A 23,944-nucleotide genomic window follows, 5' to 3' on the forward strand; every position below is an offset into this window, starting at 1 on the left:
ATGTGTCCACCTTTTTCGAAATATTCTGTTTAGGGATTGTAAAAGTTTTTGTTACATTTTTTTTGTATTTCATATTTGCAGTAAAAATTCGAATCGGTATTACCATCGCCGTGCTCTTGCTGGGGGTGCCAGCTGTCTATGCTTTCTGGAGACCCAGTGAGTAAAACTATGTATGCACATAAACACTCTCCGATAGTTACGTTCTTATGTAATTCACTATGGGAACATATACACGCATCTGAAAAAAAAGATATTTTAAATGATATAAAACATATTTCTAACAGTCTTATGCTTTAAACCCCATCTTCAGGAAAGCAAGTGTCTATCAGGTATGACTGTCTTTTTCAGTTCTTTTACTTTCCAACTCGTGGTGCCATCAGCCTGATCTTTCATTTTCTGTACTGGAGAGTAACTGATCACTTCTGTATAGGGTTTGTCAGTCCTGCTGTCTGATGGAACCTCCCTCTACTCACAAGCAGTGCAATGATTTAGCAATGGACTCTCTATGTAAGTTTGAATTCCAGTTACTTGTGAGTGTAGAAAGAACTGCTAATAACACAGTAACTGGAAATGGATGTGCTTACATTTCAGGTAAAGGTGTGGAAATGGGAACTGGTGGACCAGCAACACAGCTAAACAGCAACAGAGTAAGGAAGAAGGTTTGAAATAAATTTAGCAGTGACATTTGGATTAATAGACCATCCATCCATCCATCAATCCATCCATCCATTTTCTATCCTGCTTATCCTAATAGGGTCACGGTGGCAGTAGGGAGAGCAGAGAGGCCCAGCTGCCCCTGTCCCCCCGCAGCTTCCTCCAGCTCATCCTGGGGGATCCCCAGTCATTCCCAGGCCAGCTGTGAGATATGATACCTCCAGCGGGTCCTGGGCCAACCTCAGGGCCTCGTCCCAGTTGGCCATGCCTGGTATAGCTCCAAAGGGATGCGCCCAGGGGGCATCCTTATCAGATGCCCAAACCACCTCAGTTGACTCCTCTCAATATGGAGGAGTAGCAGCTCTACTCTGAGTTCAGACCTGCCAGAGAGTTAAATTAGAAAAACTGTAGAATAGGCTAAATCTGTACAGGTCAGGATAAAATAAAATCATATAATTTCCATAAATCACATGATATTTTAGTATGAGTTTTTTCCCCATTCTGTAAAATAAACAGTGTATCCTAATGTATGGAAAATAAGGCAGAACAGCTGCAGTTCCTTACTAGTTACGTATTACCTTGCACTCTCAGGATTAGTGGAAAATTTCTAGTTTTCAATTGCTGTTGTATCCCCACCCCCTGCTAAATGAATACATGTAAATGTAAAAATATCTACCATCCTCACTCCATGCACACATACTCTCAATGAAGGAAAAAAAACAGTTGGTAGCCAATTTTATGCCCAAACTGCTGATGTCTGTGCAATTGCTACAGAAATATGTAAATAATTTGGAATTTTGTACTGAAAAATTGCAATATGACTCCGTTTTTATGTATACATACTTACGTAAATACGTGTAAATGTTTATGTTTACTAATTCTGTGTTTAGAATTGGTGTGGTGGTGCAGTGGGTTTGGCTAGCATCCTCTGTGTGGCAGGTCTGGGGTTTGAGCCCTGCTTGGGGTGCCTTGTGGTGGACTAGTGTCCCGCCCTGGGTGTGTGTGGCCCCCTTGTGCATTGTGTTGCTGGGTTACGTTTACATTTATTCGTTTAGCAGATGCTTTTCTCCAAAGCAGCGTACAACTCAGAGAAAATACAACGTGTACATTACATTAGGAGAAAGAGACAGTTGCAGGCATGTGATTTTTCAGTAAACCTAGTTTGTTTCTTTCCACTTTATACACTGATGTTTATCGCACAAGTAGGTGCACAAAACTCAGGATAGACAAATCCTGATCTCCTTCCTACAGTTTTTTTTTGTTTTTTTTAAAGGTACACCAACATTTACACACGATACAGGAGTAGCGGCTGTGTAAAGGCTTATCTGGGTTAGGCTCTGGCTTGCTGCGACCCCCCTCCGGGCAAGTGGATGTTGACAATGGGTGGGGGGTGGGTATTTAGAATTGTAGAATAATGGAAAGACCTTTATGTTGCTATCCATGCGATGTATACTGCTTCATATGGTGTAATATGACAAATTAACTATACTTTAGAATCTGATCCCAGGCTAATAAGTCTCTCCTTCTGTTGATGTAATGCTCTTTTTGTGTTTTTCTCTTTAAAATTACTGCAATAATTATGTAATTATTCAAGCTATAATTAAGCCTACTGGCAGGGGTTTGTGGTGGCGCAGCGGGCTTGCCTGGGTCCCATTCTCTGGTGGGTCTGGGGTTCAAGTCCTGCTTGGGGTGCCTTGTGACGGACTGGCATCCCATCTTGGGTGTGTCCCCTCCCCCTCCAGTCTTGTGCCCTGTGTTTCCAGGATAACACATTTCGTAGGTGTGAAGCTTAAGCCATGGGTGGTAAAGCTAGATGTGTCAAGGGTTTTAGCCCCACCACAAGTACCTCTGTTTTACTGGCAGTCAGAGATAAAAATAAATTATTACTCATCCATAATTTTTATTGGTAAAAAAGTTTCCAAAGACACAATATGTAATAGGTCATCAGCATATGAATGAAAACATTCTGATTACGAATAATTTCACCCAGTAGTAACACAGAGTGAGAACAATACCGGACCCAACACCTGTCTGGACTACTTCAACTCTCTATTCTGTGGCCTTCCCACTACTGCCATCAAACCTCTACAGCTGATACAGAATGCTGTTGCACGAGTTGTGTTTGACTTGCCAAAGCATTCCCATGTATCTCCCTGTACCATGCCGAGGCCGCCCGGGGAGGGGGCGGAGACGGGGCTAAAGCAGCCACAGCTGGGGCTGATTTCATCCCCTATTTCTTCCCCGGTGCCCAGCAGTAGGGGGAAGAGACCGAGGAGGAAAACCAGGCAGACGCGACTGTAGACCCGAACCCTGAGACGACGCCCGCATCCCGACCGACCCGACTCTCCCAGCCCCCCCCGACCAGCACGAAACCTCTCCCTACCTGTTCCCTGCTCCCCCTTTCCCATCTCCTTCCTTCTCCGCTGTCTAGGCAAATAAAAGCCCACAGCAACAGGCGACTGCATCTCCTGTTTTCTGCCTCGTCTCTTACACTCCCCTACTCATTTCTCTGCACTGGCTTCCTATAGCTGCCTGGATCAAATTCAAGACCCTGGTTATTGCCTAAAAATGCATCAATGGAACTGCTCCTAGATATTTACAAGACTTCATCAACCACTACACCCCAACCAGACCGCTTCGCTCGTCTCCTTCTGCTTGCTTGGTGGTCCCGCGTACGAAAGGTAAAGCGCGGAGATTCTCAGTTCTGGCTCCATTGTGACACCCCCCCTTCACTCAGAAGAGCAGAAACTCTGTCTACATTCAAGAAGGGTCTGAAAACTCACCTTTTCCGGACTCACTTCGCCCACGATCTCTCAAGCTCACGTATGATGTAAATGTTCATGCACCGTGACTTTCTGATCATGCCCAGATAAACCTTTACACAGCCACTGCTCCTATATTGTATGTAAATGTTTGTGTACCTTCAAAAGAAAATTTAAAAACTTGTAGGAAAGTGATCAGGATTATTCTATCCTGAGTTTTGTGCACCTACTTGTGTGACGAACATCGGTGCATAAAGTGGAAAGAAACAAACTAGGTTTATTTAATAATCACGTCTGCAAGCATGTCTCCCTTTCTCCTAATGTAATGTACAAATTGTATTTTCTCTGAGATGTATGTTGCTTTGGGGAAAAGCATCTGCTAAATGAATAAATGTAAATATAAATGTATTATGTTTTATACTTAAAACTGCATTTGTCAATATCAGAACATGATCGATTCCCTTGCCCCCCGAAGTGTAACAACACCTCAGTGTGGCTTCTCTGTAACGTTTTCCACCATGTGCAAAAACACAAAAAAACTGTCAACTAACACACACTATGGTTTCAGACCACAGCTCTTAAAAGGAAAGGAGGGTAGGTTCTGCAGCAAAGGCAGGTTTTCAACAAAAATTGGAAAGACATGTGACTGTACACTTGAAAATAACTAAGATCATCAGTGTTTGAATTAATTCTCTTACTTGTATCACATGCTATTAATTACACTCTGCATCAGTGAATCAGATTTAGGTAATTACAGCCCCCTAGGTGGAAGCTCTGTGCATTTGGAAGCGGACACTTCATTTGCACTTTTCTGTTTTGAACTTAGTGTAGCTTCATAAAACTATCTTTATGACCTCATCACACTGACCTAATGTCCTAGGGGAGATCCATCTGAGATTTTTTTGAATTGAGAACTTGCTTTTTTATTTAAATCCTTCCTCTAGTCCTGATATGTTTTTAGGCATCCACTTGGACTCACCAAATGGCCTTTCCAGTGTTTGCTTCTCATTTTCTTTCCTCCTGTATCCATTCCTTCCAACAGACTAAGAGGGACTCCAACTAGACCTTGTCTGTACAGGCAATGGAGCCCTTCCTCCCTCCTGATGCGCTACTTCTAAATAAGTCTCAGAATGCCTCTTCATTTTCTTCTCTCTTCCTCTTTCTTCAATTACACACCGAGCTTCCTGTGATACCATTACTCACAATACTTCCTCTCTCTGCCCTGCTTCTGTTACTGCTTTTTTCTTCTGTCTGCTCTCCTCATTCTGTTCCTCAGCTCTGTGTACTCTGTAGCCTTTGTCCTTTACTTTTCCTTCCTTCTACCCTTGGTACTTGACTGTCCTTAAGTCCCCTAGTCAGGCCTACCGTCACCTGTTTTCCTTCTGTTCTGTTCACTTGTCCGCAAAGACATCATTTTGCTATTCAACCCTCACTGTCTTTCCTCTTCTCTCAATTCTGTCTTAAATCCTCCACTTTCTCCCATCGAGTCACATCACTCCTTCTGACTTTGCTTAATTGATCTTTTCCAATGCAGACAACACTGAGAAATTAATTCTTCGGGTCATCTCTGGTCATCATTGCAAAAACGAATAGTGACACCTTTTTTGGTGTTATATAAAAGTATTAACATTTTGTCTACACTCCTCTTAAACAAAAGATTGACTTGTGTTTGATGGTGATCATGACTACTGTAGCCTGAAATAGTCTTAACTGTCCTCCATCTGTAGCTGTTTGTATGGTGCAGTTGATAGCACAGTGGTTTAAACTGCTGCCTTTGGTGTCAAAGGTCTCTGGTGTGAATTTCACCTGCTGCTGTAGTACCTGTGAAACACACACTGTCTGAACTGCTTGTCCCATATAGGGTCATGGGGAGCTGGAGCCTAATCTGGCAACACAGGGTGTAAGGCTGGAGGGGAGGGGACACACCCAGGATGGGATGCCAGTCCATTGCAAGGCACCCCAAGTGGGACTTGAACCCTAGACCCACCAGAGAGCCAGACCCAGGCCAACCCACTGTGCTACCACATCCCCCTCTACCTGTGAAACATATACTCTAAATGGCTCCAGTGAAATTTGCCAGCTATGTGAGTTGGTAAAAAGCTGTAGGTACCTTGATGTTGTAAGTTGCTTTGGAGAAAAGCATCAGCTGGGTGAATAAAGGTAGAAGTATCACTATCTTATCTTCAGACACACACACACACATTTTCAGAACCGCTTGTCCCTTACGGGGTCACGGGTTAGGGTTAGGGTTAACCCCCCCCCCCACTATCTTATCTTAACTGTTTAATTTACATAGCATCATGAATTAACCAACCAACCAATGTCAACAGCCGCCTGTACTCAGCAGGATCTTGGTGAGCCTGAGCCTATCCTGGAAACACAGGGCGCAAGGCTGAAGGGGGAGGGAATACACCCAGGACGGGATGTCAGTCCATCCCAAGGCACCTCATGCAGGACTCGAACCCCACACCCGCCACACAGCGGGCAGCACCATGAATTAGGCAAAGATAAATTACATTTCCTCAGTTTTAACCTGTTCAGTTTTTATCTTCATTATCACTGTATTTCCCTATATAACACCAATGGAAATGGGGCAGCAGAGTGGCACAGTGAGTAGTGCTGCTGTCTCACAGTGCCTGGGTGGTGTGAGAAGATGTGGGTTTGATCCCCACTCAGTCTGGATGGAGTTTGCATGTTCTCCCCATGTCTGTGTGGGTTTCCTTCAGGTGCTTCAGTTTCCTCCCACAAGCCAAAGACATGTTGTTCAGGTTCCCCCAAAGTGTGTGACAGAGAGAGTATGTTACACTGATGTATGGATGAGTGACCCAGTGTAAGTAGTGTATCTAGCAGTGTAAGTCACTGTGGTGAATAAGGTGTGTGGACTGAAAACACTACATAGAGTTCATTGGAAGTTGCTTTAGAGAAAAGTGTCTGCTAAATGAATAAATGTAAGTTACTGCAGGGAAACACCCTGACTGCTGTAGTATAAGTAAAATGATAGAGAAAAAGCAGACAATGAGGACAGTTAGTGAGTCACTGAACTTAATGTACAGTAACTGGTAGGAATGATGGTCACTGAGTCAATGGCTGCAAATGGTGTAGAGGAAGACAAAGAAGGCATTAAAGCAAGGGACAAATATTTTGCAATGACCTTTATGCTACTTATGTCCATGTTATATTTTTACAACTGCACACACGCGCACACGCACACACACACACACACACACACAGTTTCAGAACCGCTTGTCCCATACGGGGTCACAGGGAACCGGAGCCTACTCGGTAACACAGGGCGTAAGGCCAGAGGGGGAGGGGACACACCCAGGACGGGACGCCAATCTGTCGCAAGGTACCCCAAGCGGGACTCGAACCCCAGACCCACCGGAGAGCAGGACTGTGGTCCAACCCACTGCGCCACTGCGCCACCGCGCCCCCGCTTTACAACTGCATCTTAGTTTAATTTTATCCCTTCATCTCTCTATTGTATTCTGTTTTGTTAAAGCTCTTTGTTGTTACTCTTGACCTTCTGGCTGTATATCTACTGTATTTATTTGTAGTGTAAATTTTAAAAAATGGTATGATCACTAGCATGGGGGTGCAGTGGGCTTGGCTGGGTCCTGCTCTCTGGTGGGTCTGGGGTTCAAGTCCCGCTTGGGGTGCCCTGTGATGGACTGGTGTCCCCTCCCCATCCAGCCCTGTGCCCTGTATTGTGGGGTTAGGCTCCACCTTGCTGCAACCCTGCTCGGGACAAACGGTTTCAGTTTATGTGTGTGCGTGCTATGATCATTAGCAAAGAAAAGAAAAACATCTAAGGCCTTACACAGAACTTGTGGCAGATGAATTTCAGTTGTACCAGCTCAACCACAAGCCCATTTCCTAATTCACACAGCAGATACATGGTTCTCTCTTCCTCATCGCTCACACACTGGGGTCTCTGAGTAGACATGTCATCATCTCTCCTCTCCACTGCTACCATTATTTCTATCATCCTCTTAAAATGTGAGTTTTTCTGCTATTCATTTCTGAGGTTTCCTGCTCTGCTTTTTTATCTCAGCCACAATTTTTGGCTTTCACATTACTGTACATTAGAATTATTTTCAGCATTTAGATATAACCATTGCTATTGTCATAATATTATACAGGATTCCTCTGATTTTTTTTTTCCATCGTCTGTCTCGAATGCTTAATTTTCTGTCTTTCTGCTTAAATTTTCTGAATTTGTAAATTCCATATGATATATTTCAGTTTTTTAGTATGTCACTAATAATCCTTCCTAATTGTTCCTAGATGTCATGGAAAGTGAGGCTGAAGGTTAGTACATATATAACCACATACTAGTCTTTCATGCTATTTTGAATGCATTGCTTTCTGCTTGGGGTGCGGTGGCGCAGTGGGTTGGACCACAGTCCTGCTCTCCAGTGGGTTGGGGGTTTGAGTCCTGCTTGGGGTGCCTTGCGACGGACTGGCGTCCCGTCCTGGGTGTGTCTCTTTATGCCCTGTGTTACCGGGTTGGCTCCGGTTCCCTGCGACCCCGTATGGGACAAGAGGTTCTGAAAGTGTGTGTGTGTGCTTTCTGCTCAGGAATTTTATTTGTTTACAGTATTTACAATAAATCTTTTTAAAAGTGGTATTCCAACATATTGTTGTTTTTCAAATGCAGTTCAGTCTGTGCGGGTTTAATCTGTTCCTTTCGTGTTTGCGTTGGTTTCCTTGGGTGCTCTGGTTTCGTTGCAAAAGCATAGGTTCCAGATTCATTGGCGATGTTACATTTCCCGTAATATGCGTTCGACCCTGATACTGTATGAACTGCCAGCGTGTACCTGTGCTAGCCAGGCCCCCAAAAATTCCAGGATAGGCTTTAGATCACCACGACCCTTCTAAGAACAAGTGGTTACTGTGACTGACAGGCTATGCAGCTTTGTTTTTTGGAAGGTGGGCGATCAGCACAGTAGCGCAGTGGGTAGTGCTGGTGACTCACAGTACCTTGGCTACAAATTAGATGTGGGCTTGAATTTGACCAAGTCTATGTGGAATTTATGTGGAGCCTTTGTGTGTGTGTGTGTTTCCATCTACAGACAGGTAAAGAAGACCAGGGAGTCTAGTGTGGTCTATCCAGCACTTTAAGTCACTTTTCACAAAGTTAAATAGTAGGTAGTCATTGCACAGCACTTCAGAAAAAGCTGAATGAATAAAATGAAAGCAAAAATAATATAAGGTACTGAAAAGGAGCTCAGAAAGTGAAAGACTGATGGTGACATTTCTTCTTGCATATTGTCAAAATTATGTAATAGGATCGTATGGTTGTCATGAAAATTTTTAGCCTCCTCAACTTTTCTCCTTTACATTCAGGGCTTGAAACATTAAAAGTACCATGAAACATATGAAGTAATAAAGTATATAAAGTAATAAGAAGCTGTTTGTTAACCCACTCACAACAACTACACCATTTAAACAGCTGGATCGTTTTACTGTAGTAGTCCAGGGTAAACCCCTCAGTCAGGGGTTCCACACCGTACCCGCTACAAGACTGATGCTCACGGTTATTTATTTTAACAAAATTTAACATAGTAAAACTTTCAGGAGTGATTGTCACGGAGTTCTGTATTTTAACAAGCCATTTTCAGTGATATTCAGTGATTGATATTTTCAGTCTGATCGTTTTTGTTCGCTTTGGAGCGTTCAGAAAACAGCGCACTCTTCACAATGTTATCTATCGGAACCTTAATCGTGGTTTTTCTAATAGCTGAGCTTTGTGTGTCTCCTCTCTCTACAGGACAGTTAATGAAACCAGTGGTCAGTGTCAATACTGTCAGTGATGACAGGACTGTCACTGTGCCCTGTCAGATCAACAGGTCTATGGAGAAGAAAGTCACATGTTACCTGTACACTGGAGACACACCTGAGCCCTTCAATTCAACATGGACTAGATCAACAAAGCCTAAATCAACAGTGTGTAATTTTTACATAAAGTCTGATGATCTCGAGAGGCGTTTCCAGTCTGTGGGCAGCAGGAATGTGAGCTGTGATTACAGTGTGGAAACAGACACAGAGCGTCGCTCTGCACGCAGTGACAGCTATTCTGTACCAGGTGAGTCACTGTCACATTTCAAAAACTTACTGAATACTTCTGTCACTGCATGAAAACATTATTTACTTATTCTTGTTTCGGTTAACAAACTGCCCATTCAGACCAGACATTTCTGGTAAAAGGCAGAAATACGTAGTTATGTAATTATACTTTACTGTGTCCCTTTGGACTGTACTATGTGGTAGAAACACAAGAGCAGATAAAAACATGAATTACAGGCTATTGGGACACTGACTATTCCTTTCCCATAATGCTTTGCAGCTGAAGTTCTTCAATGTTTTTGAACTAACAGTTTTTTACTTTTTGTAGCTGGGATATTAACATTCTTGTTTACTTTGTGTTCTAATGCTGATATAGGATCACTGGTTGTTTTAATTTAATAACTGCCGTCAGTGTCCGTATGAAGAGTCGTGAAGCAGATCCAGTTGAGGTGTTTGTTGTGTTAAATAAAACGAACAAGTCGAACAGAACAGCTCAGCTGAGGCCTTAAACTGAGCGCCGTGAAGTTGCTCCCCGACAAACAGCACGAACGAAAAAACCTTATGATTCATTAGTGCTACATTTATGCAGTAAAAATGAGAATTTTTGTCAGTGGAGTTTTTGAATTATTAGCAATTATTTATTTCAGAAGTGACATCACTCCAGCCCCCCACAACGCCGCAGAAACTCGAATTTGGGCTCATTCCTTTGTGCAACATTTGCATTTCTTTATTTGTGCCATTTGAAAAATATGCATTTCTTTATTTGTGCCGTTTCTATGGGGCCAACTCCGCGGTTCTGGGTGATGTAATGTACTATAATGTACTGTAAATATTATATTTAAAAAAGTCAAAGAGATAGGACCGCGGTTCGAACAGCACATATATGTACAAATGTAGCACTAACGAATCATGAGGTTTTTTTCCTTTGTGCTGTAGGGGAGCCAACTTTAGGGAGCTCTTAAACTGTTCTATTAAGAAGAACTTGTTTTGGGGAAACCTGTTACAATTTGGGTTTCGGAAGAGTGAAGATATGTTTCTGTTTGTGTTTTCTAATAAAATATGTGCCCTGGATTTCATCATATATCATAAAAGAATTAAGTAGTTTTGATACAAATGACTCACCTCGATAATTGAATTGTCAAACCCTGGGACCATTATCCTTCGATTTGATCATAAATTTTAATCGTATATCGTTTCATCATATATAAACAACTAATAACTCAGCCTCCTTCACATCGACAGCTCTGGTATCAGTGGGAGGAACCAGAGTGCGTTTTTTAATATTGCTAATCACACTGTTTGAATTTTTTTTCCAAAAAATAACAAATCAACATGTAACAAACAGAATCCAAGGCTAATTCCGAAAGAGTGTTTGAAAACATGAGACAGCTTCTTATTTCTAGTACAGCTAGAAATATGCTGGAAGGCAAAGTGATGTGATGTGTAGGAATAAGAGGGCAGATGGATGACAGTGACCCACAACCACCATAATAATAATGTTTTAGCAGCTTCATCCCCAGGAGTTTCTACAACAAGAAGTCCAGTGATTTCTAGTACCACAGTGCTTCCACAGTCAAGTGAGTTTTGTATTTATATGACTTACACATTTGTTCAAATCTATTCTTTATTCTTAATTTATTCTAATTCTAAAGTTTTGACATTGAAAGACACCTTGGACAAAGGAATTAGATAAACACAGAATAATAATAGTGGAAATTTAAAAAAATGAATGATAATTTGTTCCATTTTGCATTTAGTTTTTTATTTATCTGTATTCCTGTGCATAATTTTCTTTCCTGTTTTTTTTCTTTTCTGCGCCTTCAATCATTTTTCTTTTCCTGTAAATTTAATTAAAAAAAAAAAAATGCAAAACAGACATTCCAACAGGTGTTTTTCCTATTATTGTGATTTTCTCAAATTTAACATTATTATCTACTTTTAAATAATAAATATTCACATTTTAAACACACAAAATATTCACCACATCAGTGAATTGAATGATTCATTTTGCTGTGTTTAAATTTAAAAACATATAAATAGAGAACTATGATGGATTAGCATCCCGCCCAGGGTGTACACTGCCTTACACTGCTTCCAGAACTGGTCCCAGACCACTTTGACTCTGCACTGGACAAGCAGTTACTGATAACAGATTAATTCTTGGAATCGTCCAAGAATTGGAAACTTTGAAACAGAATCTCCTATTTGAATTTTTTAGTTTTCAGTCTTCAACAAAATTTTTGTTGGGAGAACATGCAATTGGAAACATAAATATGCTGCCCCCGTGTGAAACTATTAAAATATGTTCCCTCGGTTTTATATTATATAAACTTGAAAAGGGAATAAAGAAGGCTTAACGACAATTATTTTGTTGATCAAGCCCAACAAAGAATTTTTAACCTGTTACTATGTAATTTTATAGTTTACATTTTTTACATTTTCATGCTTATTGTATTCTGTGACTAATACAAATTCAGTAAGTTTTGGTCTAATACTCAGTTAAAATGAAAATAAGCATATACAGATTTCTGCCAGGAGTAAGACTAATAACTGATATTTGCCTCAAAAAAAAAATAGCTTCACAAGACAGGTGAAAGGAAAATTTTACCTATAATGTGATGCTCATTGGAAGACAGTACAATACCGTGGGACACATTGGTGCAGTGTATAGATACATACAACTTTTGTTTGCTTACCAAGTACACTGAAGGTAAGTGTACACCATAAGGGGTCTTTAACACTTAACACTGTAAACTTACTTTGCATAATCCTTAAATAATTAAAACATTATTTGCTTTGTATTAAATTGTTATGCCCAGGATGCTACATGTGCAGAATATTGATACTCTGAAAAATTACTTGAGTTCTTAATTTCAGTGATATTTGATCTTTTTTTGATTTTAAATGTGAAAGTTTAGGAATTAAAAAGAACAAGTCTAAGGAACAGAATTTCCAGTGTTTGTCTGAAAAGTTCTAGCACAAATTCTAAGAGCAAAAAAGTATAACAGCCTAAGCACAAATAATAGCAGAAATGTAACACCCAGTTACAAAATGTACAGTTGTTATTTTTCAGTCATCTTAATTAGTTTTAATAGGATTAAATTATTTTTAGCTAATACCTATATTTATCTTCCACAGTCACATATGAGCAACAGAACACAACTTCCAGGAGCACAGCGAAAAGTACAGTAATAATTTCTGTCATTGTGATTAGCTCTTATAGGAGTATTCATACTTACCAAGATTATTCTTTTTTTATATGTAATTTTTAGTGCTTTCTTAAAAATTATTCTGAAATATTTTTCACACAAATATGTATTTTGCTAAGAGAACTAATACCTATTTATCTTCCACAGTCACAGATAAGAAACAGATGACAACTTCCAGGAGCACAAAGAAAAGTACAGTAGTAATTTCTGTCAATAATGTGACAACATGATATTTTACATTGAAATAAATTAAGCACAAAAATATATATGTATTTTTGGAAATGAGAACTAATACCTATTTATCTTCCACAGTCACAGATAAGAAACAGAGGACAACTCCCAGGAGCACAAAGAAAAGTACAGTAATAATTTCTGTCATTGTGATTAGCTCTTATAGGAGTATTCATACTTACCAAGATTATTCTTTTTTATATGTAATTTTTAGTGCTTTCTTAAAAATTATTTTGAAATATTTTTCACACAAATATGTATTTTGCTAAGAGAACTAATACCTATTTATCTTCCACAGTCACAGATAAGAAACATATGACAACTTCCAGGAGCGCAAAGAAAAGTACAGTAGTAATTTCTGTCAATAATGTGACAACATGATATTTTCCGTTGAAATAAATTAAGCACAAATATGTATATGTGGGGGCGCGGTGGCGCAGTGGGTTGGACCGGGTCCTGCTCTCCAGTGGGTCTAGGGTTCAAGTCCCGCTTGGGGTGCCTTCTGACGGATTGGCGTCCCGTCCTGGGTGTGTCCCCTCCCCCTCCGGCCTTACGCCCTGTGTTGCCAGGTTAGGCTCCAGTTCCCCGTGACCCCATATGGGACAAAGAGGTTCCAAAAGTGTGTGTGTGTGTGTATATATATGTATTTTTCAAAGAGAACTAATGCCTATTTATCTTCCACGGTCACAGAGAAGAAACAGAAGACAACTTCCAGGAGCACAAAGAAAAGTACAGTAGTAATTTGTCAATAATGTGGCAACATGATATTTTATTTTGAAATAAATTAAGCACAAGGGGGGTTGCAGTGGCGCAGTGGGTTGGACCGGGTCCTGCTCTCCAGTGGGTCTGGGGTTCGAGTCCCGCTTGCGGTGTCTTGCGACAGACTGGCATCCCATCCTGGGTGTGTCCCCTCCCCCTCCAGCCTTCCGCCCTTTGTTGCCAGGTTAGGCTCCGGCTCCCCGCGACCCCACATGGGACAATCGGTTCAGAAAATGTGTGTGTGTAAATTAAGCACAAAAATATATGTATTTTTCAAAGAGAACTAATACCTATTTATCTTCCACTGTCACAGATAAGAAACAGAGGACAACTCCCAGGAGCACAACGAAAAGTACAGTAGTAATTTCTGTCATTGTGATTAGCTCTCATAGGAGTTTTCATTTTTAGCATTCTATTATTCTCTTTTTCTTATGTAATTTCTGTAGTGCTTTCTTAAAAAATTTTTTTTTTTTTAAATAATTTACACACAAATATATGTATTTTTTTGTAAAGAGAACTAATACCTGTTTATCTTCCGCAGTCACTGATAAGAGCACAACAACTGCCAGGAGCACAGAGAAAAGTACAGTAATAATTTCTCAGTCATTGTTATTCGCTGTTACAGGAGTTTTCAGTTTTAGCACGATTATTTTTTTCTCATGTCACTTTATAGGGTTTTCTTAAAATAATGTTTTCCTTTAAAATAAATTAAGCACATATATATATATATATATATATATATATATATATATATTGCAAAGAGAACTAATACTTATTTATCTTCCACTGTCACAGATAAGAAACAGAGGACAACTTCCAGGAGCACAACGAAAAGTACAGTAGTAATTTCTGTCATTGTGATTAGCTCTCATAGGAGTTTTCATTTTTAGCATTCTATTATTCTCTTTTTCTTATGTAATTTCTTTAGTGCTTTCTTAAAAAAAATTTTTTTTAAATAATTTACACACAAATATATGTATTTTTTTTGTAAAGAGAACTAATCCTTGTTTATCTTCTGCAGTCACCGATAAGAACACAACAGCTACCAGGAGCACAGAGAAAAGTACAGTATTAATTTCTCATTTTCTGTGATTATCCTTTATAACTCAGCTGACCATAAACTGTACGGTGAAATCTATACATCTAGTAATAATCTTTTAAAGTTTAATAAATTTAGCTTCTTTTTGAGGCACTGTTTTGATAAGGGAACATTAGTAGTGTAGTGGTTGGGGCTGCTGCCTTTGAGCACAAAGGTCAGAGGTTTGACTCACACCTCCAGCTATAATACCCTTAAGCAAGCTGCTTACTCACTGAACTTCTCCATTAATGTTTCCCAGCTGTATCAATGGGTAAATTACTGCAGGTTTCTTTAGAGGAAAGCATCAGCTGAATTAATACATCTCATGGGGGTATCATGCTATATAGATTGTAAATAGTCCACAAAAAAAAAAACCCCTCCGTGAACCGCCACCTTACCGTGGTGGAGGGGTTTGAGTGCCTGAATGAGTCCAGGAGCTATGTTGTCTGGGGCTATACGCCCCTGGTAGGGTCTCCCATGGCAGACAGGTCCTGGATGACAGACGAGACAAAGCGCGGTTCAAAAACCCCTTATGAAGAAAAAATCAAGGCTTCCGTTTACCCCGCCCGGTATGGGGTCACCGGGGCCCCACCCTGGAGCCAGGCCTGGGGGGGGGGGCTCGCATGCGAGCGCCTGGTGGCCAGGTCTATGCCCACGGGGCCTGGCCGGGCTCAGCCCGAAGCCATGACGTGGAGCCGCTCTTCGGTGGCCTCACCACCTGCCGGAGAAACCGTATTGTGATTTGGGCGGTGGTCGGGGCCGAGTGCCCGGCCGACCCAAACCTCGGGCGCCAACTCTGGTTTTTGGGACTTGGAATGTCACCTCACTGGCGGGGAAGGAGCCTGAGCTGGTGCGGGAAGTTGAGAGATACCGTCTAGATATAGTCGGGCTCACTTCCACTCACAGCTTGGGTTCTGGAACCACTCTTCTCGATCAAGGGTGGACTCTCCACTATTCTGGCATTGCCCAAGGTGAGAGGCGGTGGGCGGGTGTGGGCTTATTAATAGCCCCCCAGTTCAGCCGCCATGTGTTGGAGTCTACCCCGGTGAATGAGAGGGTCGTCTCCCTACGCCTTCGGGTCAGGGAACGGTCTCTCACTGTCGTTTGTGCTTATGCGCCTAGCGGCAGTGTAGAGTACCCAGCCTTTTTGGAGTCCCTGGGGGGCGTGCTGGAAAGCGCTCCCACTGGGGACTCTGTCGTTCTACTGGGGGGCTTCAACGCCCACGTGGGCAGCGACAGTGATACCTGGAGGGGCGTGATTGGGAGGAACGGCCTCCCTGATCTGAACCCGAGCGGTGAGTTGTTATTGGATTTCTGTGCTAGTTGCGGTTTATCCATAACGAAGACCATGTTCATGCATAAGGGTGTCCATCAGTGCGCTTGGCACCAGGACACCCTAGGTCGGAGGTCGATGATCGACTTTGTAGTCGTTTCCTCTGACCTTCGGCCATATGTCTTGGACACTCGGGTGAAGAGAGGGGCTGAGCTGTCAACTGATCACCACCTGGTGGTGAGTTGGATTCGATGGCAGGGGAAAAAGCTGGACAGACCTGGCAGGCCCAAACGCATAGTGAGGGTCTGTTGGGAACGTTTGGCAGAGGCCCCTGTCAGAGAGGTCTTCAACTCCCACCTCCGACAGAGCTTCAACCAGGTCCCGAGGGAGGTGGGGGACATCGAGTCCGAATGGACTATGTTCCGCGCCTCCATTGTCGGGGCGGCTGTTCAGAGCTGCGGCCATAAGGTCTCCGGCACCTGTCGCGGCGGCAATCCCCGAACACGGTGGTGGACACCGGAAGTAAGGGATGCCGTCAAGCTGAAGAAGGAGTTCTATCAGGCCTGGCTGGCTCATGGGACTCCTGAAGCAGCTGACAGGTACCGACGGGCCAAACGGAGCGCGGCTCTGGCAGTCGCTGCGGCAAAAACTCGGGCTTGGGAGGAGTTCGGTGAGGCCATGGAGGAAGACTTTCGGTCGGCCTCAAAGAGATTCTGGCAAACCGTCCGGCGACTCAGACGGAGGAAGCGGTGTTCCACGAACACTGTTTACAGTGGAAGTGGTGCGCTGCTGACCTCAGCTGAGGATGTCCTCGGGCGGTGGAAGGAGTACTTTGAGGATCTCCTCAATCCCTCCGACACGCCTTCCGTAGAGGAAACTGAGGCTGGGGACTTGGAGGGGGACTCGTCCATTACCCTGGCTGAAGTTGCTGAGGTAGTCAAAAAACTCCTCGGCGGCAAGGCTCCGGGGGTGGATGAGATCCGCCCCGAGTTTCTCAAGTCTCTGGATGTTGTGGGGCTGTCTTGGCTGACACGCCTCTGCAGCATCGCGTGGAGTTCGGGAACGGTGCCTCTGGACTGGCAGACCGGGGTGGTGGTCCCTCTTTTTAAGAAGGGGGACCGGAGATTGTGTTCCCACTACAGGGGATCACACTCCTTAGCCTCCCTGGGAAAGTCTATGCCAGGGTACTGGAAAGGAGAATCCGACCGATAGTCGAACCTCGGATTCAGGAGGAGCAATGCGGTTTTCGCCCTGGCCGTGGAACACTGGACCAGCTCTATACCCTCACTAGGGTGCTGGAGGGTTCGTGGGAGTTTGCCCAACCAGTCCATATGTGTTTTGTGGACCTGGAGAAGGCATTCGACCGTGTCCCTCGTGGCATCCTATGGGGGGTACTCCGGGATTATGGGGTTCGGGGCTCGTTGCTACGGGCTGTTCGTTCCCTGTATGACCGGAGCAGGAGCTTGGTTCGCATTGCCGGCAGTAAGTCAGACCTGTTCCCGGTGCATGTTGGACTCCACCAGGGCTGCCGTTTGTCACCGATTCTGTTCATTATCTTCATGGACAGAATTTCTAGGCGCAGCCAGGGAACGGAGGGTGTCTGTTTTGGTGGCCACGAGATCTCGTCTCTGCTTTTTGCGGACGATGTGGTCCTGTTGGCTTCATCAATTCAAGACTTGCAGCATGCACCGGGGAGGTTTGCAGCCGAGTGCGAAGCGGCGGGGATGAGAATCAGCACCTCCAAATCCGAGGCCATGGTTCTCAGTCGGAAAAAGGTGGATTGCTCCCTCCGGGTTAGGGGGGAGTTGCTCCCTCAAGTGGAGGAGTTTAAGTATCTCGGGGTCTTGTTCACGAGTGAGGGAAAAATGGAGCGGCAGGTTGACAGACGGATCGGTGCGGCGTCCGCAGTAATGCGGTCATTGTACCGGTCTGTTGTGGTGAAGAGGGAGCTGAGTCGTAAGGCAAAGCTCTCAATTTACCGGTCGATCTACGTTCCTACCCTCACCTATGGTCATGAACTCTGGATCATGACCGAAAGAATGAGATCGCGGATACAAGCGGCAGAAATGAGTTTCCTCCGCAGAGTGGCTGGGCGCACCCTTAGGGATAGGGTGAGGAGCTCAGTCACCCGGGAGGAGCTCGGAGTAGAGCCGCTGCTCCTCCGCATCGAGAGGAGCCAGTTGAGGTGGCTCGGGCATCTGTTCCGGATGCCTCCTGGACGCCTCCCTGGGGAGGTGTTCCGGGCTTGTCCCACTGGGAGGAGGCCTCGGGGCAGACCCAGGACACGTTGGAGAGACTATGTCTCCCGGCTGGCCTGGGAACGCCTTGGGGTTCCCCCAGAAGAACTGGAGGAGGTGTGCGGGGGAGGGAAGTCTGGAGTACTCTGCTCGGACTGCTGCCCCCGCGACCCGGCCCCGGATAAAAGCAGAGGAAGATGGATGGATGGATGGATAGTCCACAAAAAATTGATTTGTTTATTAAGTGCCTTCATCTAGGAGAACATTCGACATTCAGTTTTTCCTCTAGTCATCATTTGTCTCCAGCTGAAGTTAAATGTGTTTCTCACTTCAGTATGTGATATTCAAAGAGGGGTGCAGGCATTTAAATGTTAAACAGCAATCTGTCATTTTGATGGAACTATTCAGAGTTCATCAAACAGGATTAACCAGAAACCGATTTCACATTATTAGTAAAAAGTAGCAAAAGTAGGAAAGGTAAAGCAGCATAAATATCTAAATAAGTTAATACTGAACACTAGGCAGATAAAAGTTGTAATCAAAGAAGAAAAGGAAACTAAATATTAATGTTTTTAATTCTGATACCTGTGGCATTTCAGTATCTTCAACTGTCAATTAAAACATTGTTTAGATGAATGAGATACATTTTCATGTTTGCTTCTTTTCTAATCCCACTAAAAAAAGATCGTTTGGCAACTTCTTATTAAAAACCGTATTCGAACTAAAATTAAGCCAGTTTCACCAGTAAGAATACTATAGTATGTGTGTACCATATTTACTGTGTTTTTTATCTGGAGGTGCAAGTGTGATTATCAGTGTAGCAGTCACAATGATTGTGTTTCTGCTGGGACTAACAACGGCCTGTCTATGGAGAATACACAGTGAGTAAATCTCTGTAGAGGAGAGCAACACAAAGAGAAGAGAATTATATTGTACTGTTGTTGTTCTACATATTCCACACAGTGAAGATTTATATTGTTCTTTTTCCCTTTCAGAAAATAAGAAATCCAAAAGGTAAAGTGGGTCGTTTCAGTCGTTCTTACCTGAACACGCAGTTTTTCCTCAATAGCTCAACACTGTAAGTGACTTTGGAAAAAAGCCTCAGTCAAGCAAATAAATATAATTGTGAATCACATTGTCTCTTCTGAGTTCCAGTGTCTAATGTTTCTAATGAAAAAAAAAAAAACAATGGACCTTGTGAAGGAATGGTTTATTTGAAGTCTCTTTAACACTTAACAGGGAAAACAAAGATCCAGCAGAAGATACTCAGGGTAAGTACAAACACACAAAACAAATCATGACACTCTACTGTAGCTGCATAATTTTACATAGAACAAGCCTCTCTTAGGAAAGGTAAAAGCATACACCCCAAAACCTTAAGTAAGAATCTCCCAAAGTGAAAATATATTAATGGCTGTCAATATTTCATTTTTATTTAGTGTGATGTGTTCTTTTACAGGTTTTCCTTTGAATGATAGAAGCAGTTTGAAGACTGGAAACTCAGTAAGTGTAAACCGTTGGTCCATTGCATTACCCCCCGAACGTTCCAGCTGTAAACCTGTGATGGGAATAAAACTGGACTGTAGTTTAATACTAGTTTTTCTACTTCAACAGTTTGTGAGCTGCCAAGATTTTCAAAGTATGGAAAATATAAGGGAACATAGTTTCTAAATTTATATTGTAGTGTCAGCGTAGAAACATGTTATTCTATGTGCACTGAGAGAGGGTGACGGGTACAGCTGATCGAGTGCCTGTTCCTCTGCTTGTCAGTGTGCTTCAGAAGGGACCTACGCCGTCATCAGCAGTTTCTCCTCTACTCCCAAAGCACAGCCTGCTGGTGAGTTACTAAGAGTCATGGCGACAAGACATACAGCCTTTGTTTGCTCACTTTTAAAGGAGTGCTTGTAAAGCGTTGGAGTTTGAACCCTCCTAGCAAACTGATGAAATTGGTGGAAGATTTGAGTCAAGAACGTGAAAGTAGGATCATCATAGTTTCTAAATTTATAGTCAATAGTGTCAGCACAGAAACATATTATTCTATGTGCACTGAGAGAGTGTGACAGGTTTGAAGAACAAAAGTTTTCCTCTGCGTGCTCTGGTTTCCTCTTACGGTAGTTGTTTTGTAATTGTCACAATATAAGAATACCAAATACTGCAGAAAAATGCAAGCTTGCAGTTACGAGCAAAGGATATTTAAATTTATATACAGCTAATTTGTAGCACACGATCCATAATTTAGTCTTCATAAAATTACAGTCCTACTTAAGAGAGTGGGATTTTTTGAAGAACAAAAGTTTTCCTCTGGGTGCTCTGGTTTCCTCCCACAGTCCAAAGACATGCTGTTCAGGTTTACCCATAGTTTGTGAGTGACAGAGAGAGTGTGTGTGTGTTCCAGTGATGTATGGATGAGTGACCCATTGTAAGTAGTATATCTAGCAGTGTAAGTCACCTTGGTGAATAAGGTGTGTGGGCTTATAACACTACATAGAGTTCATTGGAAGTTGTTTTGGAGAAAAGCGTCTGATAAATAAATAAATGTAAATGTAAATTTCTCTTTATGACAAGCAGGAAAATTGACATGGTATTTACTGTATCCCTGAAAATAACTGATTAAATCAGCATTTTAATATTAATTTTGAAGCAGTAACTAATACAGCAAGTTGCTGGAATCCAAATGTAAGATAACAAGATTTTATATATATATAGAAATGCACCTGCAGGGATGCAGCGGGTATTGATAATATAATTTTTAAGCATTGGATACTGCAGTAGATACACACTCTGTTCATAGGAAAATTTTGCCTTCTGTTACAGTCCCAGCGCAGAGCGTAAAGGACAAGGTGAGCCCTCTGTCTACTATAAGTATAGATAGAGCAATGTATGATGAGTTTATTAAATGCAATGAATGGAAACCTCAGATATATCACTGGACTATCATAGAACATGTAAATAAAAACCTGCATTGTCCGAATGTTAATCTCTGAGTACAGCGTTACACAATCCATGTTTTTCTACGTTAAAATGATCTGTCTCTTTTCTTACCCAGTCTGATGAAAATCAGACCCATGTCTATTCTGCCATTATGACCCAGCCGTCAGCCTCAGCTAACAAGGACTTGATCTACACCCTTGCACAGCCACATGGAGACTAATGGACTTCACTTCTGCGTAATGAACCTGACTTCTGTCTGTTTCCCACATCATAGTATTTGTATAACAGCAGCGACAATGAGTAGCGCAGTGTGTGTGAGCGCTATTCATTGCCAGTGTAAGTTATTAAGGCTGTTCCCACCTACACTCCTGCAGTGTTCTGTGGTGTGTTCATTCATTGTTCGTTTGTCACGCCGTATTTTTGACTCACCTGCAATACTGAAACTAAGCAATTTTGACAAGTGTCACTGTTGTACCAACATTTTCGCTGATTATACACGTTGCTGCTTGCTTCCTGAAGCCTCACACTGCTTAGTTCGGACAAGCGCGTTAAAGTTCGAAGCAGGGGGACTGAGCAGTTGCAAGCTTCAGAACAACATTTACAAGAGCATCACTGAGCTGAGGCTGATATTTTAACATTGCACCTGGATTATGCCATCAGCGGCGATATTTGTAATGGGCTCAGGAGACAGGACTCCAGAAACATGGGCTGTATTGCACCTTGGCATGTATTAGCAGCAAAGCACATTCATAAACCCAGATGACAACTTAAACACACAATGAACTACACAAACCCTCACATTATAACAATAACAGCAAAAAGCATTAAACTGTACAAACACTGTTGAACATCAGCAGAAGTGCATTATAGGCAATGCATACATTTGTATTTATGGGTCGGTGAATGTGTGTAGCGTGGTAGTCACTGGGGGAACTATGTTGCCCTTACAACCCCTATAAAGTTCTGCAGATTCAGAAGGCGTCTCTGCATATTTTATCAAATTTTGCTGCTGTGACATGCTGATCAGCAATAAAAGACATATTCCTGGAGTCCCGTCTCTTGAATCCTTTATTAACAGCACTGTCGCTGTGCAGTGAAGGCAGGATGTTGCAGTACTGATACAGTGAGTAAGATATTGAGCATTTGATGGTATGACTCTATAATACGATTTACTTGCTACATAACTTTGCACAGGCAAATTATTGATATTAAATTATTTATGTGTTATTAGTGCTTGTTCACATAGAGCATAATCGTAATTTTTCATCACTCCCAAATGCCCACCCAATGATGGGCATTAGATAGTCAGCTTCCATATGTTTGACACTGCTGACGAAGGTTGCTTTGCTGTATATAGACAGATATTTTCAGTGCTATATGAAATGTATCCAAAATAATATTTGAGAAACTCTTACATTATTTTAATCTCAATTTATGCATAAAAATAATAGTGAGATGTTATTTTTGAATCAACACGCAACCGATTATAGTTAAGATTTTTTTTTTCCCTTGTGGGTTTGCTTCTTTGAATCTTAGTTATTATTTCTAAATGGGCACCTACTCTGCCTCCTTCATGTGGTACAACTTTTATTTCTGAATAAAACATAGCAGCAGCAGGTAGCGTATCAGTTACAGTAGCTATTATTTCCTAGTACTTTTCCTAAATTGCCTTTATGAAAATTGCCCAGCTGTACAAACAGATAAATAATTGCAATTAGCTCAAGCGAGTTGTTTTACAGGAAAGTATCAGCTAAATATTTCAATGTTTTTAAACACTGCAGTTTTCCAGCTGACTGTTCAAATCATTTTTTTTTCCATTTCTGTCATGTTCAGCACAAAATCTACCATGTTGTAATTAATCATCACAAAGCGCTGTTATATGTTTGGTGCTGTTCTGTATGTATATTTCAAAGCTGCATACTTTTTCCTCTTCCAAATGACACACTTTGTTTTTACCCTATTGTGACATTTCAGTTCTCCAGCCAGAGTTTTAGGCAATCTATGTATTAATGGGGACAATTGCAGAAAATCACTACCTTTCTCACAGGAGGGTTTTAGTCATTGCTAGTATTACTGTAAATACAGCATCCGAAGTATTTGCATTCATACAGAGAACACTTCTTTTATTACAGTACCAAGGACACACGCCTTTGCAATCTTAAATCTGGATTCTACCCGCTGTCCAGTCTGAATCAAAATAACTCCGAGGTACATATGCTCCTTCCCACGTTTTCTGTCCACTGGGTTTTTTCAAATATATTTAGAATCGGTGGTTTCCCTTCTAGTTGCAGGGCCACTAAATGTGTTACCCACAAACCCAGAGTAGAGGCTACAGGTAGAGACTGGGGGAGGGGGTTTCCTTAGTAGACACACACACACACACACACACACACACACATTTTCAGAACCGCTTGTCCCATACGGGGTCGCGGGGAACCGGAGCCTACCTGGCAACACAGGGCATAAGGCTGGAGGGGGAGAGGACACACCCAGGACGGGACACCAGTCCGTCACAAGGAACCCCAAGCGGGACTCAAACCCCAGACCCAGTGGAGAGCAGGACCCAGTCCAACCCACTGTGCCACTGCGCCACCGCACCCCCCTATTTGAATACCATTAGACTGTAATTTTTTTACTTGTGTTCTGGGCAGCATAATAAAAGTGAACAAATCAAGCTATTCCATATTTATCGAACAACATATTCTAGTATCAGCTGGAGATCCGATTGAGAGACATGCTGT

General features: G+C 42.4%; 2 protein-coding genes and 1 long non-coding RNA gene across 4 annotated transcripts in view; all 3 read left to right on the plus strand.

Annotated features, from left to right (window-relative positions):
• Nucleotides 1-23,944, plus strand: part of LOC108924543 (mucin-5AC-like) — a 72,856-nt gene that overhangs the window by 10,315 nt on the left and 38,597 nt on the right. The window lies entirely within an intron of this gene.
• Nucleotides 76-19,493, plus strand: LOC108924644 (uncharacterized). Of its 2 annotated transcripts, XM_029260196.1 has the most exons (17): nt 76-156; nt 311-329; nt 431-507; nt 592-647; nt 9,190-9,504; nt 10,991-11,062; nt 12,624-12,668; nt 12,842-12,886; nt 13,224-13,268; nt 13,616-13,654; nt 13,998-14,036; nt 14,226-14,267; nt 14,480-14,518; nt 14,706-14,747; nt 19,070-19,153; nt 19,268-19,286; nt 19,428-19,493. In XM_029260196.1, exons 5-17 carry the CDS (start codon nt 9,198-9,200, stop codon nt 19,432-19,434), a joined length of 825 nt encoding a protein of 274 aa, XP_029116029.1. In that variant the 5' UTR covers nt 76-156; nt 311-329; nt 431-507; nt 592-647; nt 9,190-9,197; the 3' UTR covers nt 19,435-19,493. The 2 variants fall into 2 exon arrangements, with proteins under 2 accessions (XP_029116029.1, XP_029116028.1); XM_029260195.1 differs by lacking the exons at nt 76-156; nt 311-329; nt 431-507; nt 592-647 and adding exons at nt 7,355-7,415; nt 7,704-7,727.
• Nucleotides 19,547-23,597, plus strand: LOC108924854 (uncharacterized). Its single transcript, XR_001965347.2, has 4 exons — nt 19,547-19,775; nt 20,043-20,109; nt 21,087-21,112; nt 21,319-23,597. It is a non-coding gene; the product is annotated as an uncharacterized LOC108924854 (long non-coding RNA).

Source organism: Scleropages formosus, chromosome 18 (genome assembly GCF_900964775.1).
Source record: "Scleropages formosus chromosome 18, fSclFor1.1, whole genome shotgun sequence".
In the NCBI taxonomy this organism is placed as follows: domain Eukaryota; kingdom Metazoa; phylum Chordata; class Actinopteri; order Osteoglossiformes; family Osteoglossidae; genus Scleropages; species Scleropages formosus.